This window comes from Sphaerodactylus townsendi, linkage group LG04 (genome assembly GCF_021028975.2).
Source record: "Sphaerodactylus townsendi isolate TG3544 linkage group LG04, MPM_Stown_v2.3, whole genome shotgun sequence".
NCBI lineage: Eukaryota > Metazoa > Chordata > Lepidosauria > Squamata > Sphaerodactylidae > Sphaerodactylus > Sphaerodactylus townsendi.
This window is the reverse complement of record NC_059428.1, coordinates 151,554,301-151,568,370: the sequence shown is the minus strand read 5'-3', so window position 1 is coordinate 151,568,370 and position 14,070 is coordinate 151,554,301. Positions and strand designations below refer to the sequence as shown.

General features: G+C 48.7%; 1 protein-coding gene across 1 annotated transcript; it reads right to left on the bottom strand.

The window, feature by feature from the left end:
- Positions 1-1,331: 1,331 nt before the first annotated feature.
- ACTB (actin beta) lies at positions 1,332-7,409 on the bottom strand. Its single transcript, XM_048494787.1, has 6 exons — positions 7,275-7,409; positions 4,662-4,790; positions 3,707-3,946; positions 2,805-3,243; positions 2,513-2,694; positions 1,332-2,177 (listed from the first exon to the last, which is right to left on the bottom strand). The coding sequence occupies exons 2-6, from the start codon at positions 4,782-4,784 to the stop codon at positions 2,034-2,036; spliced, it is 1,128 nt and encodes a 375-aa protein (XP_048350744.1). The 5' UTR covers positions 4,785-4,790; positions 7,275-7,409; the 3' UTR covers positions 1,332-2,033.
- Positions 7,410-14,070: the final 6,661 nt, after the last annotated feature.

Sequence of the window (14,070 nt, the reverse complement as noted above, 5' to 3'; positions counted from 1 at the left end):
TGATTGGCTCTGCCATCTGCAGCAGCCATTTTGTGGTTGTGCCTTTGACCCTCTTGGAATTCCAAAGGTACCTATGAGCTCAAAAAGGAGGGGACCCTTAGGATAGCAATTTAGTCTTTTAATAAATGCAAACAGCAATTCTTATATGTAGCTAAAAACATGGCAAATGGCAGGTGCAGGGAAGGGATTCAGCGGAATGTGATGCCATAGAATTCACCTTCTATGGATCAGCCTCCTGGAAGAACTTTGGATCTTCTACCCTTCTCGCTTTCCAAGAGTTATGGTATTTCAGAGCACTGCTTTTGGGACACACAGTCTGAGTAAAGGGGGAATTGGCCTTCTAGCAAGGTAGAGGGTTTCTAGTTCTAATGTACTGTACATGTTTTAATATTTTAAACTATTTGTGCTCATTATTGTTACCCACCTCAAGAAAAAGGCAGGTGTATAAATATCTTAAATAAAAAATATTCCTGAGAGACAGAAACAGGGCTTTTCCTGATCATCTGCAATGGGGTTTAAATTATTCCCAAGAATGTGGCCTGAGAAAAGTTCCTTATTGAGGGAATCTAAGGTTACACACTTGGTACAGGAAAATGGCTTTTGGTACTCTTCTAGTATAATCCAGCAAATCAACTCTGAATTTGTGTACTTTGCTTCATCGTGCAAGTTTTTTGTGCCCAGAATGGGGTTTTCCAACACTTTAACACACTCTCCTGTAGAATAATGAACCTGCAATGTACACATATCAAGCATTTTCCATTTGGTCTTTTACGCCAGCCAGGGGACAACTATCTCCGCTACTGGCTTACAGCCAGCAATCCTGCTATGTTTTTTATTTATCACCTAGCTGGAGGTTATCTTAAAGTCAGCCCTTCCCCTGAACTTTGGGGCATTCTTGGGAGTCTACTTATAAACAATTGCTGCAGCCGCATTATTGCAAGCTCACATTCCAGCCTCGTGGGCACTGGGAGATAAGCTTGCAAGCAGACGTCTGCTCTGGTGGAAGGGACTGTCAGCCAAGTATTGAATTATCCAGGTCAGCAGGGTTTAGAATGCTACGCAACACTTGTAAGCTGGCACTTCTTGGGTGTCAAGACTGTACCGCCTGTGAAGGGCAAGTCATACCAGTCGTCTCCTCTCCTCTAATCCCTAATCTTCTGCTTCCTCTTTCTCGTTTAAGACCCTTCCCCCCACCACACGTGCACACACACACACACACACACACACACACACACACACACACACACACACACACACACACACACACACACACACACACACACACACACACACACACACACACACACACAAAGAACCAAACATCAGCCAACTTCTATTATTGTGTGCATCTTTATTTAGAACTGTTCTTAAGTCAGTGTACAGTTTTGCCCCCCCCCCCCCCCACAGTATCCTGTGTACATACTGGCACCAATTTGTGTAATGACTCCCCTACGGGATGGGAAGAGGGGGGGTAGTCTGTAAGCCTTCACATCTAGGTTGGGAGTAAGAGAGACAGCCACAGGCCTTTTTTGCTTGACCAAAAAAAACCCTTTCAAAAGGACCAAGTGTGTTTTAAGGCGCAGAATGGAGAAAAGACACTTGTTGGGTTACGTAATTTACAGACAGGCAATTTTGCTAGGACACCAGATGAGTTAATTTCTGCTCCCTTCACGCTGGGCTGCCGCCTTCACAGAGGCCGGTTTAACTTCCCTCTCAATGCATTGTACAATATTGGAATGACGACTTAAAAACAAAACAAAAAACCCACAAATGTACAATCAAAAAGTCCTCAGATGCATTCTAGAACTTTTTCGGGGGAGGGGGCGTTCAATCCAACACTTTGTGTTTTTTTTTAAAAAAAGACTGCTGCCGTCAACTTTTCACCTTCCAGTTTTTATATCCTGAGTCAAGCGCCAAAAACACAAATAAAGCCATGCCCAATCTCAATTCTTGTTTTACGCGCAGTTACAGGGGGGTTTTTTTGTCAAAAAAAGAGAGAAAAAAGTTATAATGGTAATAACTAGTCCTTTTTTTTAGAAGCATTTGCGGTGGACAATGGACGGTCCGGACTCATCGTACTCCTGCTTGCTGATCCACATCTGCTGGAAGGTTGACAGGGAGGCCAGGATGGAGCCTCCGATCCAGACAGAGTATTTGCGCTCAGGGGGAGCAATGATCTGCGAGGAGGAAAAACGAAACAAATTGAGGGATACAGAGAGGCTGGGGCTACAAACTTCATGCAATGCAAGGCAGGTGACTGTTGTTGATCCTTGCCACGAAGTAGGCAATTGCCCGTCACCCTGCCAGGAAGATGCAATACAGATCTGGCACTGATAAGGTAACTCCAAGTCCCTTTAATTGGAGCTCTCTGTATGCCCAGAAGCCCACCTGTACCACTGGACAAGCCTAGGTGGCACTTGGGCCCCTTAAAATCCATGCACTACTGTTTGAGCTGCCACAGCACCCATCACCCAAACGCATGTGATGCTATGTCACCACCCTGAAGGCCTACCTTGATTTTCATTGTGCTGGGCGCCAGGGCTGTGATCTCCTTCTGCATCCTGTCCGCGATGCCAGGGTACATTGTAGTACCACCAGACAGGACAGTGTTGGCATACAGGTCTTTACGGATATCAACGTCGCATTTCATGATCGAATTGAAGGTGGTTTCGTGGATACCGCAGGATTCCATACCTGGCAGAAAGGTGACAGATTACAGACTTTAGCACCAGGCAATGGGTTTAGCACCAGTCAAGACAGGGACACTTGTCAGTGAAGGGTTTCTTGCTTGCTTTCCAACTTACCTAGGAAAGAAGGCTGGAAGAGGGCTTCCGGGCACCTGAACCTCTCGTTTCCGATGGTGATCACCTGTCCGTCGGGGAGCTCATAGCTCTTCTCCAGGGAGGAGCTGGACGCAGCGGTGGCCATCTCCTGCTCAAAGTCGAGCGCAACGTAGCACAGCTTCTCTTTGATGTCACGCACAATTTCTCTCTCGGCTGTGGTGGTGAAGCTGTAGCCTCTCTCGGTCAAGATCTTCATGAGGTAGTCGGTCAAGTCGCGGCCAGCCAGATCCAGACGGAGGATGGCATGGGGCAAAGCATAACCTTCGTAGATGGGCACAGTGTGGGTGACGCCATCACCAGAGTCCATCACAATGCCAGTGGTACGGCCAGAGGCATACAGGGACAGCACAGCTTGGATGGCGACGTACATGGCTGGGGTGTTGAAGGTCTCAAACATGATCTAGGGTGGAGAGAAAGGCAATGCGGTTAACACAGAGGCAGGCTGCAATGCACTCTAGTCATGCTCAAAGGACAAACATCCATGTCAACCACTGACGAAATCCACCCATGCCGGTCAAACATGGGGAACAGTCAAGTTGTTAAGATTTACGCCCCGCTTGCAGTGTGCCAATTCCCCCCTCCCCCCATTTCACAACACTACGTGTTATAAGGTCAATCCAAAGCAAGTCAGAGTTAGTTGAAAGGCGGCAACAGCTTCAAGTGAATCGCTAGCAAGTCAAGAAGAAAGCCAAGTTTCAGGACAGAACGAAAATAAAAACCTTTCAAGATCCAGCAAGAGATAAATTCAGACCAGGAAAGGAAAACCCTGCAGAGATTGGCAAAAAAAGAAAGAATTGAGGTGAAATGTTGACAGATGGCTGTTTAAACTGAAGCGGGAGGTGGGAAATGCACGCAGTCTGTACCTGTGTCATTTTTTCTCTGTTGGCTTTGGGGTTCAGGGGAGCCTCTGTTAGAAGCACGGGGTGTTCCTCGGGGGCCACTCTCAGCTCGTTGTAAAAGGTGTGGTGCCAGATCTTCTCCATGTCGTCCCAGTTGGTGACAATGCCGTGTTCAATGGGGTACTTCAGGGTGAGGATGCCTCTTTTGCTCTGCGCTTCGTCACCGACATAGCTGTCCTTCTGGCCCATTCCAACCATCACACCCTGAGAAGGCAGAAGGCACAGGCTCAGCAATCAGACACTGGCTTCTGGCTTGATCCTCACACCTCAGCAGGCCAAGTGTGCCAACCAGAACCAGATTTATACAAAACAGCAGATCCCCCCCACCCCACTTTGTATTGGGGACACTGTTTCAACACATCCCATTAACATGGATTCTGAAAACTAGCAGGCTCCTTTTATCTTTGCTGGAGAGAACAAGGGGACTTTGGTCCATCCCAAGAAAGCTTTGAAAGACAGGCTTGCCCAGTGAGACAGAATCAATTACTGTAAAACTTGTGCTCTACCATTTACTCCAAAGCATATAATTGGCCACCATCTGTGACAACTTGTAAGCCACTCCCCAGCAACCAAATGAAAATCTCATCAACTAGGGAGTTGACGTCAAATCACGCTGTTGTAGCAGGTGCTTAAAAGTTCCAGATCGGTATCTTCAGGTAAAGATACACTGGTTAGCAGGGGTGATAATGATGGCTGATTGAAGTCCTTGAAGGACTGCTGATAGCCTAGCCAGCAGTGAAACTAGGCTTGCTAGACCAAAGAGTAAATTCAGCCTGATGCAGCTTCTTATTGGGTTCTTCCTAAACACCAGCTCATTCAGACAGGGCAGTCAAAACTTTTGCAAATTACAGCTTTGAAAGAATTACGAACGGCCCTTTGCTGAACGCCAAGCAAGTCAGAACACCCCTGATGTACATACCTGGTGCCTGGGGCGACCCACAATGGAGGGGAACACGGCACGGGGTGCATCGTCCCCAGCAAAACCGGCTTTGCACATTCCAGAGCCATTGTCAACAACGAGTGCAGCAATATCATCGTCCATGGCGGCCTTTTAGAGGGGAGAAAAAAGTCACAATTTAAGTGTCTCTAAGAAGCTGCAAGAACGAAACAGGAAGAAATCACGGTTACAAGCCTAGAGGGGCCAGATGGGTGTTCAGTGTGCCCACGCAGGCTGTGCTGTTGATCCAACCCCACCCATTTCCTCCCAGCATCTTAGATGTTGCCATCTTGGGAGCACTTCCCCTTCTCAGCCACAAGAGGGTGCGCACTGCATCTTCCTACCGGATTCCGGACAAAGGAAGTCCTCCGCTGCACACTGGCTGTGTTATTACCATAAAAGGGAATGGTTCAGTCAGCTTTTGGAGGGTTTGCTCAGAGAGGCCACGCCCTTCCTTCCATCCCACCCCCTTCCTTCCACAGAGCCCAGAGCATATGTCTGGGAGCAACTCCCCGAGACGTGCGCACGCACATGCAAAAAGGCCTAGTGTGAAATGGGTGTTGCAGACCAGATAGGGAGGATGCTCGCGGCCAGAAAGCTGCGAAACTGGGGCGTGTCACGTGTATCTCCCCCCTGCCTCTCTTCGGGGACTTGCCCCAGGTCCCCAACCTGTCAAAGGTCAGCTTTTCCAACTCGTTCAGCAAGTCTTGCAAGCCAAGGTTTTACAGTAACCCATTTCAAAAGCTAGCTTCAAGACACCCACTGCATTCCCTTGACAAACTTGGGTTCTTCTCCCTGATCCATCAGCAGAGATTTTCCTGTGAAGTTTAGATACTAGTCCTAACTACTCACCCCTTGCCTTCTACTAGGATAGCATGACTAGTTATTCATAATCTCAGGGCTTTGGAGGCAAGAGAACACAGGACGATTCCATGGAATAGCTCTTCCTTCATTGTACAACTCAACCCCACCTGCATTTACAGGACTAGTTTGGGAGACATCGCCCAGGCACAGACAAACCGGCAAGCTGTTCAAGGCATCATGTTAACCTGAGAATTTCTCTTTCCTTGCCAGCTTCCTTCACAGCCCCAGACTCCTGAACACTTGGCTGCATTTTGACCCACCTTCCCTAAACAACCAGTTGGGCCAGCTCGGTTTAGATTCGACCCCCTGACGAAACTCACAATTTTTCAAGAGGATGATCATGAGGACTACCACCCACTGCAATCAGAAGCTGCTATTCCAGCAGGGGCTGAAGTAAACCGAGAGTACAAGGAAAAGACAATGCCCCCTTCTGCACTGAGCTCGGATTAAGAATCTGGGTAGGGTGTGATTATTATGTCCTCTTGAATAAATACTCAAGAGGCCTCCACCCAAGCTAGTGGCCACCACAAGTGAGGCCCCTCCTGCCTTCCCTGAGAGAAGGATCCAGAGTCAAGGAAACAAAGACCCTCACCAGTGGGAGGGGCAGCCCCTTAGCCAAAAGGCAGATTCGTGATTGATTTCCTTCCCCACCCCAGAAAGCCCCTCCCTCCTCCTCCCCCCATCCATGTGCTCTACACGTAAAATGCCGGCTTCAACCACCGGAAGCAGCCCCCCCTTGGCCATTCACACCCTACACTTCCCCATCTCCCTCTGTGAAAGGGGCTTAAGGAAAGGCTCGCCCTCTCGCCCACCCCCTCTTTTTACAAGCCAGATCACACATCCCTCCCCCACCCTCCCTTTCCAAGAGGCATGCAAAGGAGGGCTCCCACCCCACTCCCACGAACTGGACCACAAATCCTCTTAGCCAAGGGGTGCACCGAGCAATTAAAAAAAGCAGATTAACAAGCCCTGAAACGCCACAGTCTGGCAAAGCAGGCTGGGGTGGGGGGGGTGGGGGGATGCCAAGCCGGGCAGTTTCCAAAGCAACCCCTCCCCCACCACACAAAAAGACTGAGGTGTAACCAGGCTTGTCTATGGTGGGAAGATTTCCTCTACCAGCCTTTGCAACCCCGTCCCCAAACTCGCTTGCCAGAAGTTCGCACCTAATGGCAGATCCAATTAAGACCCAACCAGAGAATCGCCCTTCGGTGCCTCGCCGAATAGGGCGCATGGAAGGCACTGGGAAGGTGCCCCTCCTGGGAAGGGACTCAACAAGTGCCATCTTGTGCCTGCTTCCTCGTGAGTAAGGCTCCCCAGGACCGAAGTGGGGACAGCCGAGCCACTTCCCTATTTTAGCCTGCAGGGAAACAGGCAGGCTCGACCAAAAGGCTTAGATCTCTCCCACCAGAGTAAACAGGCACCCTTGAGACAAAACCCACCCTGCAAGGCTAATAATTTACATTACTGGCCTACAGATATCATCCCCCCCCACCCCGCCCACACACACATCCTACTGCCCATTCTGGCTTCCTTTGCAGCCCCTCCATTAATTTTGAGGCCAAGCAGTGAAGACATTCAGCTGAACTTTCCCATGCAAGAAAGAAAACAACCCACCAGCCCCATAACTGCTAAAGCAACCCCCACACACACGATACAATCAAAAGCACCCCCAACAATAAAACTGCCCCCCCTACACCCTTGTATTTATGCACAGTTGCAATAGACACGTACCTTTTAAAAGTTGCGTTGGCTTTTTTTTTTGTTAAAAAGAAAGGTCTGCTTTTTTAAACCCTTTGGGGAGGGGAAGGCGACGGCTGGAGACCCACAGGGAGCGCACTTAACGGCTAGGTCCTCCTGCACCACGTCGCCGGGTTTTATAGGGGCGGCCCGGCGGAGCTCTCGCCATAAAAGGCAACTTTCGAAACAGGCTGCTCTGATTGGCTGCGGCCCGCTCACTCACTCACTCATGAGTCTCTCTTCCCAGCACATTGCAGCATTTCTCCCCCCCCCCACCTTGCAAAAAAAAAAGTCTGAGTGGGGGAGGGATCCTTTTCTCTCTCTTTTTTTTGCATGGGGCTGTTCTCATGGGTGCAGCTTCTCCTACTGGTTCCCCCCCCTTCTTTTTTTGTGTGTGTGCAAAGATGCGCCCACATCTGACTGAGGAATCTATGCTCACAGGGTGCAGGACTTGAATTTCATGTGTGACATAAATAGCTTCTCTCGCAGCGGCTGGCTTGGCCTCTCTGGCTCCTTCTTCCCCAGATGTATCCCCAGATGTATGCCTGTGGAGCGGGGCCTGCTGGCCTAGAAGAACAGTGGGTGCTTTGGGGCAAGACCTCATTGTCCGATCTCCTGGCCTGGACAGTGTTTGCAAACACAGGGCTCCTTGCTTGTTCCGAGAAAAAGCTGAAATCCACATTCTGAAAAGAATAAAACAGTGCGTTGGCAGTTGTCGTTTTCTTTTCAAAAGATGACACCACAGACTTTCTCACCCGCATGCACGCACACACACACACAACACACACACACAACTCTTAAGAGTTGTCCGATTCCGAAATAATAGGAGCCGCTTCCAGAACACAGCTCTGAGCTGAACTTAATGGCATTTCGCTTCTGACTGATCATTCATGCTTGGAATCCTGCCCTCCACTCTAGTTCTCGGCAGGCTTCCTGGGAACTGAAGTCTACGGGCCTTTCGCTTTGGATTTAAACTTCCTCCAGACGAGATACAGCCAGGCTGACTTTTGAGCAAACCTCCAGAGACGAGGGCTCTCGGTTGCCAGAAACAAAACAGGGGTCCATTGTCTTCCATGCAAAACTGCAGCCAGAGTTTACTCCAAAGTCTGGCTAGGCACAACCGCTAAGGTCGGTGAGCCCCCACTGAGTTCGAGCACGTGTGTGGAAAGTGGCAGCTCCCCACCCTGACCCTGTGCGTGATTACTCAGGATCAAGTCCCAGAGGTCAATGGGGATCCTTCTACGACAGTCCCCCTCATCACTGTGTGTACGGTCAGTCAACTTGACCAAAGGCAATGAATTCTCTCCCAGGCCAAAGATATAGAGAGAAGAGTTTGGGATTTATACCCTCCTTCTCTCTACCTTTGAGGAGGCTCAAAGTGGCTCACAAACTCCTTCCCGTCCTCTCCCCACAACAGGGAGGTGGGGCTGAGAGAGTTCCCAAGAACTGTGACTGCCCCAAGGTCACTCAGCCAGCTTTGTATGGAGGAGTGGGGAACAAAACCTGGTTCACCAGATTAGAGTCTGCCGCTCATGTGGAGGAGCAGGGAATCAAACCCAGTTCTCCAGATCAGAGTCCAATGCTCTTGACCACTACACCATGTTGGCTCAAAGGTATTCCATCAGGGCCATCTGCCATTAATACTTTGCCCAGCCAAGTGCCCAGCAATTGTGAGCTCTGGATCGCCCTGTCTGGAATAGCTTTTGTGCATGGCAAATCCCAGTGAACACTTCAGTAGCACCCCCTTCAAACACCCTCTGCATTTGCAGACAAAATATACCAGATTGGAGATGACACATCCAACGTGTTTATTATAAACGGCAGACTCACCGGAATTAAAAATCCAGAAATCTCCAAGGATGTTGTTTTCACTTTCAGGTGTGGGGGAAGGGGCCAGCTGCTGGGTCTCCACGTAACTGAGAAGTTCTGAAATAAGACAGCATCTCTTAAAATAAAAAGAGGCCTCCCTAAGAAAAACAACCCCCAAGATACTTACCTCTGAAAATGGTTTCCGGTATGTTTCTTATCAGTGAACAGGTCCCCTTTAAATCGGCCAAGTGCAATCACAGCAGACAAATGCTATAGGGTTTTTAAATGAAATTAACCACGTGTAGCTTTGAGGTGGCCGTACCTCATGTCTCAATGGTTTCATGTACATCAATTCGGCCGTCTATACAGGGACATTGTGAGGAAAGTCATGCAGAGCCATTGTGGCCCTGGGTGACCGTGGGTCCAAATTCTCTCCTGAACAGTGTGGTGTAGTGATTAAGAGCAGGTGGATTCTAATCTGGAGAACCGGGTTTGATTCCCCACTCCTCCACCTAAGTGACGGAGACTTATCTGGTGAACCAGATGTGTTTCCACACTCCTACATTCCTGCTGGGTGACCTTGGGTCAGTCACAGTTTTTGGGAACTCTCTCAGCCCCACCTGCCTCACAAAGTGGCTGTTTTGGGGAGAGGAAGGGAAAGAAGCTTGTAAGCCACTTTGAGTCTCCTTACAGGAGAGAAAGGTGGGGTATACATCCAAACTCTTCTTCTTCTACCTCATGGTTGTTGTGAGAATAAAATTGGGGAGGCGATCCTTGTACACTGCCCTGAGCTCTAGGGTGAAGAAAAGTGTGCTGTCAAGCCACAACTCACTCATGGAGACTCCCTTCCATGGGGCGTTCCAGGTATGACATGAACAGAGATGGTTTGCCATCACTGCCTGGTCTCCTTAGGTGGGGCTGATGGTGGCCAACCCTGCCTGGCTCCCCATCCCACAAGAACTAGGGTCAAACGAGCAAAAATTCAAGTCCAGCAGCACCTTACACCAACACGTTTTCCAGGGCATAAACTTTTGAAAGTCAAAGTTTCCTTCCCCAGATCAGATGCATTTTCAAGCTGTTCATTTTTCACAATATCTAACAGGTATTAGATACCTGAGCCCCCTGTGGGTCAGATATCCTGGCAGCTGGCTCATGGTCAACTCAGCCATCCATCCATCCATCCATTCCTTGGTCAGTAAATGAGTACCTAGCTAGGGGGTAAAGAATAGCTGGAGAAAGCAATGGCAAACTACCCCACAAAAACGGCTTGCCTATAAAATCACTGTTTGCAGTGGTACCCCAGGGTCAGACACGACTGAAGGGGAAACTTTACCTTTACTTTATTAGATACCTAACAACCACTATTGAACATATTGCAGACATTCTGATTATTCCACCTTTCCATTCATATGGTGTGAGACCATCCAGGTACCGAACGATATAATCGCGAACCAATCAAAAAAACCCCAGCAAGCAAGCAAACAGAACAGACCAAACAATAACAGACCAGCTTTCATACAAAACAAACTGATATACAGATAGATTGAGTGCCGCATGCAGGGGGTTTGTAGCTTGCTAGTAGCATTCTGATGAGCCAACATTTATGGACTACTGGATGGGGCTGGGTCATGGGGAAGGCGCTCTCGCACCCCCAACAATTACAAGCTGCTCTTTCAAAGGCATGCCATACTGTCGAAGGCTTTCACGGCCGGATTCAACTGGTTGCGGTGGGTTTTCCGGGCTGTGTGGCCGTGGTCTGGTGGATCTTGTTCCTAACATTTCGCCTGCATCTGCGGCTGGCATCTTCAGAGGTGCATCACAGAGGGAAGTCTGTCACACACTGTGTCCAGTCTGTTAGACACTGTGCCCACTACCATATTGTTTTTGTGTTCTTCATGCAGGTGTCTGGCTTGTATAGTGCAGCGGATCGTGTGGGAGCTCTGAAATCCCTACCCCAAACCTCACCTAAGTCATCACTGCCCTTAGGTGGGCTTCATTAAAGCTGAATTTCCTCTCTCCAGTTCTCCAGCAGGGATCAAACAATACTACCCTGCCCAGGATGCTTGTGGAGATAATGTTGGCAAAGCCCTTACAATGATTGAAACGGGAATCACGAATGATAAGCAGAATTAACATTATTATTCTCTATTGTTATTTATTTATTTATTTATTTATTTATAATTACATTTGTATACCGCCCCATCCCCTGAGGGCTCTGGGCGGTGAACAAACTGTATTCCTCCACTCTCAATATTCTAAAGCAAGGCCTCCCTGGAATCCACAGTGGAATTTTAATAAGGGCCAAAAAGGTATTTGCTTAAAGTCCAAACGGTAATTAAATAAACTTGTACAAATTCTGGATGGACAGACATCAAGATCTGGTAACTGACCAAAATAATTTTTAGCCTGCCGTCGGCGACCTCTGGCAGCCCTGGCATGCAAGTTCACTTACTTTATGCATTTTTCCCCGGTTGATATGATCTCAGCAGAAAGTTAAACAATACCGGCTTACCGTCTTTGGCTAACTCGCAGCCCCCAAATGTCTAAAATATTACGTCTAGCTACTCACCCAGTGCAGGTCGGCCTTTTTCACCGCAGAGTTAGCGAGCAGTCTTTCAGGCTCACCGAAGAGCCAGTTCCACAGAAGCACCGGTTAGCTGTATATGGCGCGGCAACTGTGAACTTGATCCTACAAGATTTGATGCGTGATTTTCAGAAACTCAAGGGGGAGTTTAGCTTATACATCGCACGCTGCCCTATGGCACGTTTATGCGTGTTCTTGTTAGAATTCAGAAAACCTCTGCTTTCGTTGCTTCTAGTCCTCAAGGATGCTGGAATAAATTTAGAAAGGCCTATAAAGGAGCCCTGTGGCCCAGAGAGGAAAGCTGCAGTCAAACGACTGGAGTTCGATCTCTAAGGAAGTCGGTTTCAGGTAGCCCACTCAAGGTTGACTCAGCCTTCCATCTTTCCAAGGCTGGCAAAAGGAGTGCCAAGCTAAAAAGGTAAAGTTTCCCCTTCAGTCGTGTTCGACCCGGGGTACCACTGCAAGCAGTGATTTTATAGGCAAGCCATTTTTGTGGGTTTGCCATTTTGTGGGTTTGCAGTTTGCCATTGCTTTCCTTGGCTATTCTTTACCCCCTAGCTATGAGCTAGGTACTCATTTACCAACCAAGGAATGGATGGATGAGTTGACCATGAGCCAGCTGCCAGGATATCTGACCCACAGGGGGCTCAAACTCCTGATCGTGTGAGTGGCAGTGCAAGCACTTAACCACTAAGCCACATGGCTCCTGAGTACCCAGCTAACTGAGGGTGAAGGGCAGAAGGCTGAAAAGATGAAGGCAAACCACCCTGCAAACACAGTCTACCTAGTAAACGTTGGGATGTGACATCGCCCCATGGAGCAGGAACGACCCAGTGCTTGCAACAGGGGACAACCTGCACCTTAATAGAGTAGAAAGATGAAATCTCCTTTCAGAAAGGTGGTGAATGAATTTTCCCAAGTGTATAGCTTCTCAGTCTTCAAGAGTTTTCATTTCCTGTAGCGGGCTTTACCCTATTTTGCAGGCCACTTAGGATTGGTACAGAGAGCGAGCAAATGCAATTAGTGGAACAGGAGTGTCCTCCGGGTCACAGGCTTCCCATTTCAGTGCAAATGCTTCTCCCTTCCTACAGCAGTCATCCCCTTTCCCCAAATGTCCATCTCCCTCCTCTTTTCAGCACCAATTCTGACGAGTGTCCTGTCTGGACGTCCAACTGAATGATAACTCAGTGATAGGGAAAGGTCTTAAGCTGATGACACCCCAGAAGTGAACCAGATGGACGCTGGGAGATCTGTCTTTGGAACTGCCGGCAATTTTGTTGAGCTGAACTTTCAGACATGGAATCATAGAAGAGTTGGAAGAGGCCCCAAGGGCCATGCTGGAACACACAATCAAAGCACTCCTGACAGATGGCCATCTAGCCTCTGTAAAAAAACCTCCAAAGAAGGAGACTCCACAACACTCCGAGGTAGAGCTTTCCACTTTTGAATAGGCCTTACTGTCAGGAAGTTTTTCCTGATGTTTAGGTGGAATCTCTTTTCCTTCACCTTGAACCCATGACTCCTGGTCCTAGTCTCTGGAGCAGCAGGAAACAAGCTTGCTGCCTCACCAACATGACATCCCTTCGAATATCTAAACATGGCTATCCTGTCACCTCTTCACCTTCTCTTCACCAAACTAAAACTAAACTAAACATCTCCAGCTTCCTAAGTCTCTCCTCGTAGGGCATGGACTCCAGACTTTTTATCATTTTGGTCGCCCTCCTCTGACCCGTTCCACCTTGTCAATATCCCTCTTGAATTGTGGTGCCCAGAATTGTACACAATATTCCAGGAGACAAGCCGGGCCTTAATTTGGTTGGGGACCGTGGTGTGCGGGTAGAGGGGATTTATGTCTCCCACCCTTGTTGACCTGAAACAACAGAGGTATACGAGGCCTATCTCTATCAAGCGCTTCATTCCCTTCCTGTTTGCAGGTGTGCAGGCTCACAACGAACATGATAAAAACCAAACTAGCGAACAAAAAACAGGTCAATAAAAACAAACAAACCGAGGAATAAAGGCTCAGTAAAAACAGCTGACAATTGTATTGACAGAACAACCCTCGGGCTGAGAGCGGATCGCCAAACAGCTAAAAAAAGATAAGACCTTGTGCAGATGCAAGGCAAAAGGAGCGGCTGGCAACTTCCTCTCTCAACACTCAAGACCCCGTCCTTGCCCAGCTAGGAAAGACACTTGCAAACCATTTCCTGCTCCTGCTTCTGCTTTGCTGAGGTCAGCGCCTTGTGCCTACCCTGGAGGAAGCCGCAAGATCTAGAGAGACGGACAAAAGCAGAGATGAGGGAAAACTGGAGACTGCAGGCCTGCCGAGGTGGCCAGCTCTGGGTTTGGGAAACTCCTGGTGATTTCCAGGGAGGAGATTGGAAAGAGGCCGGACCC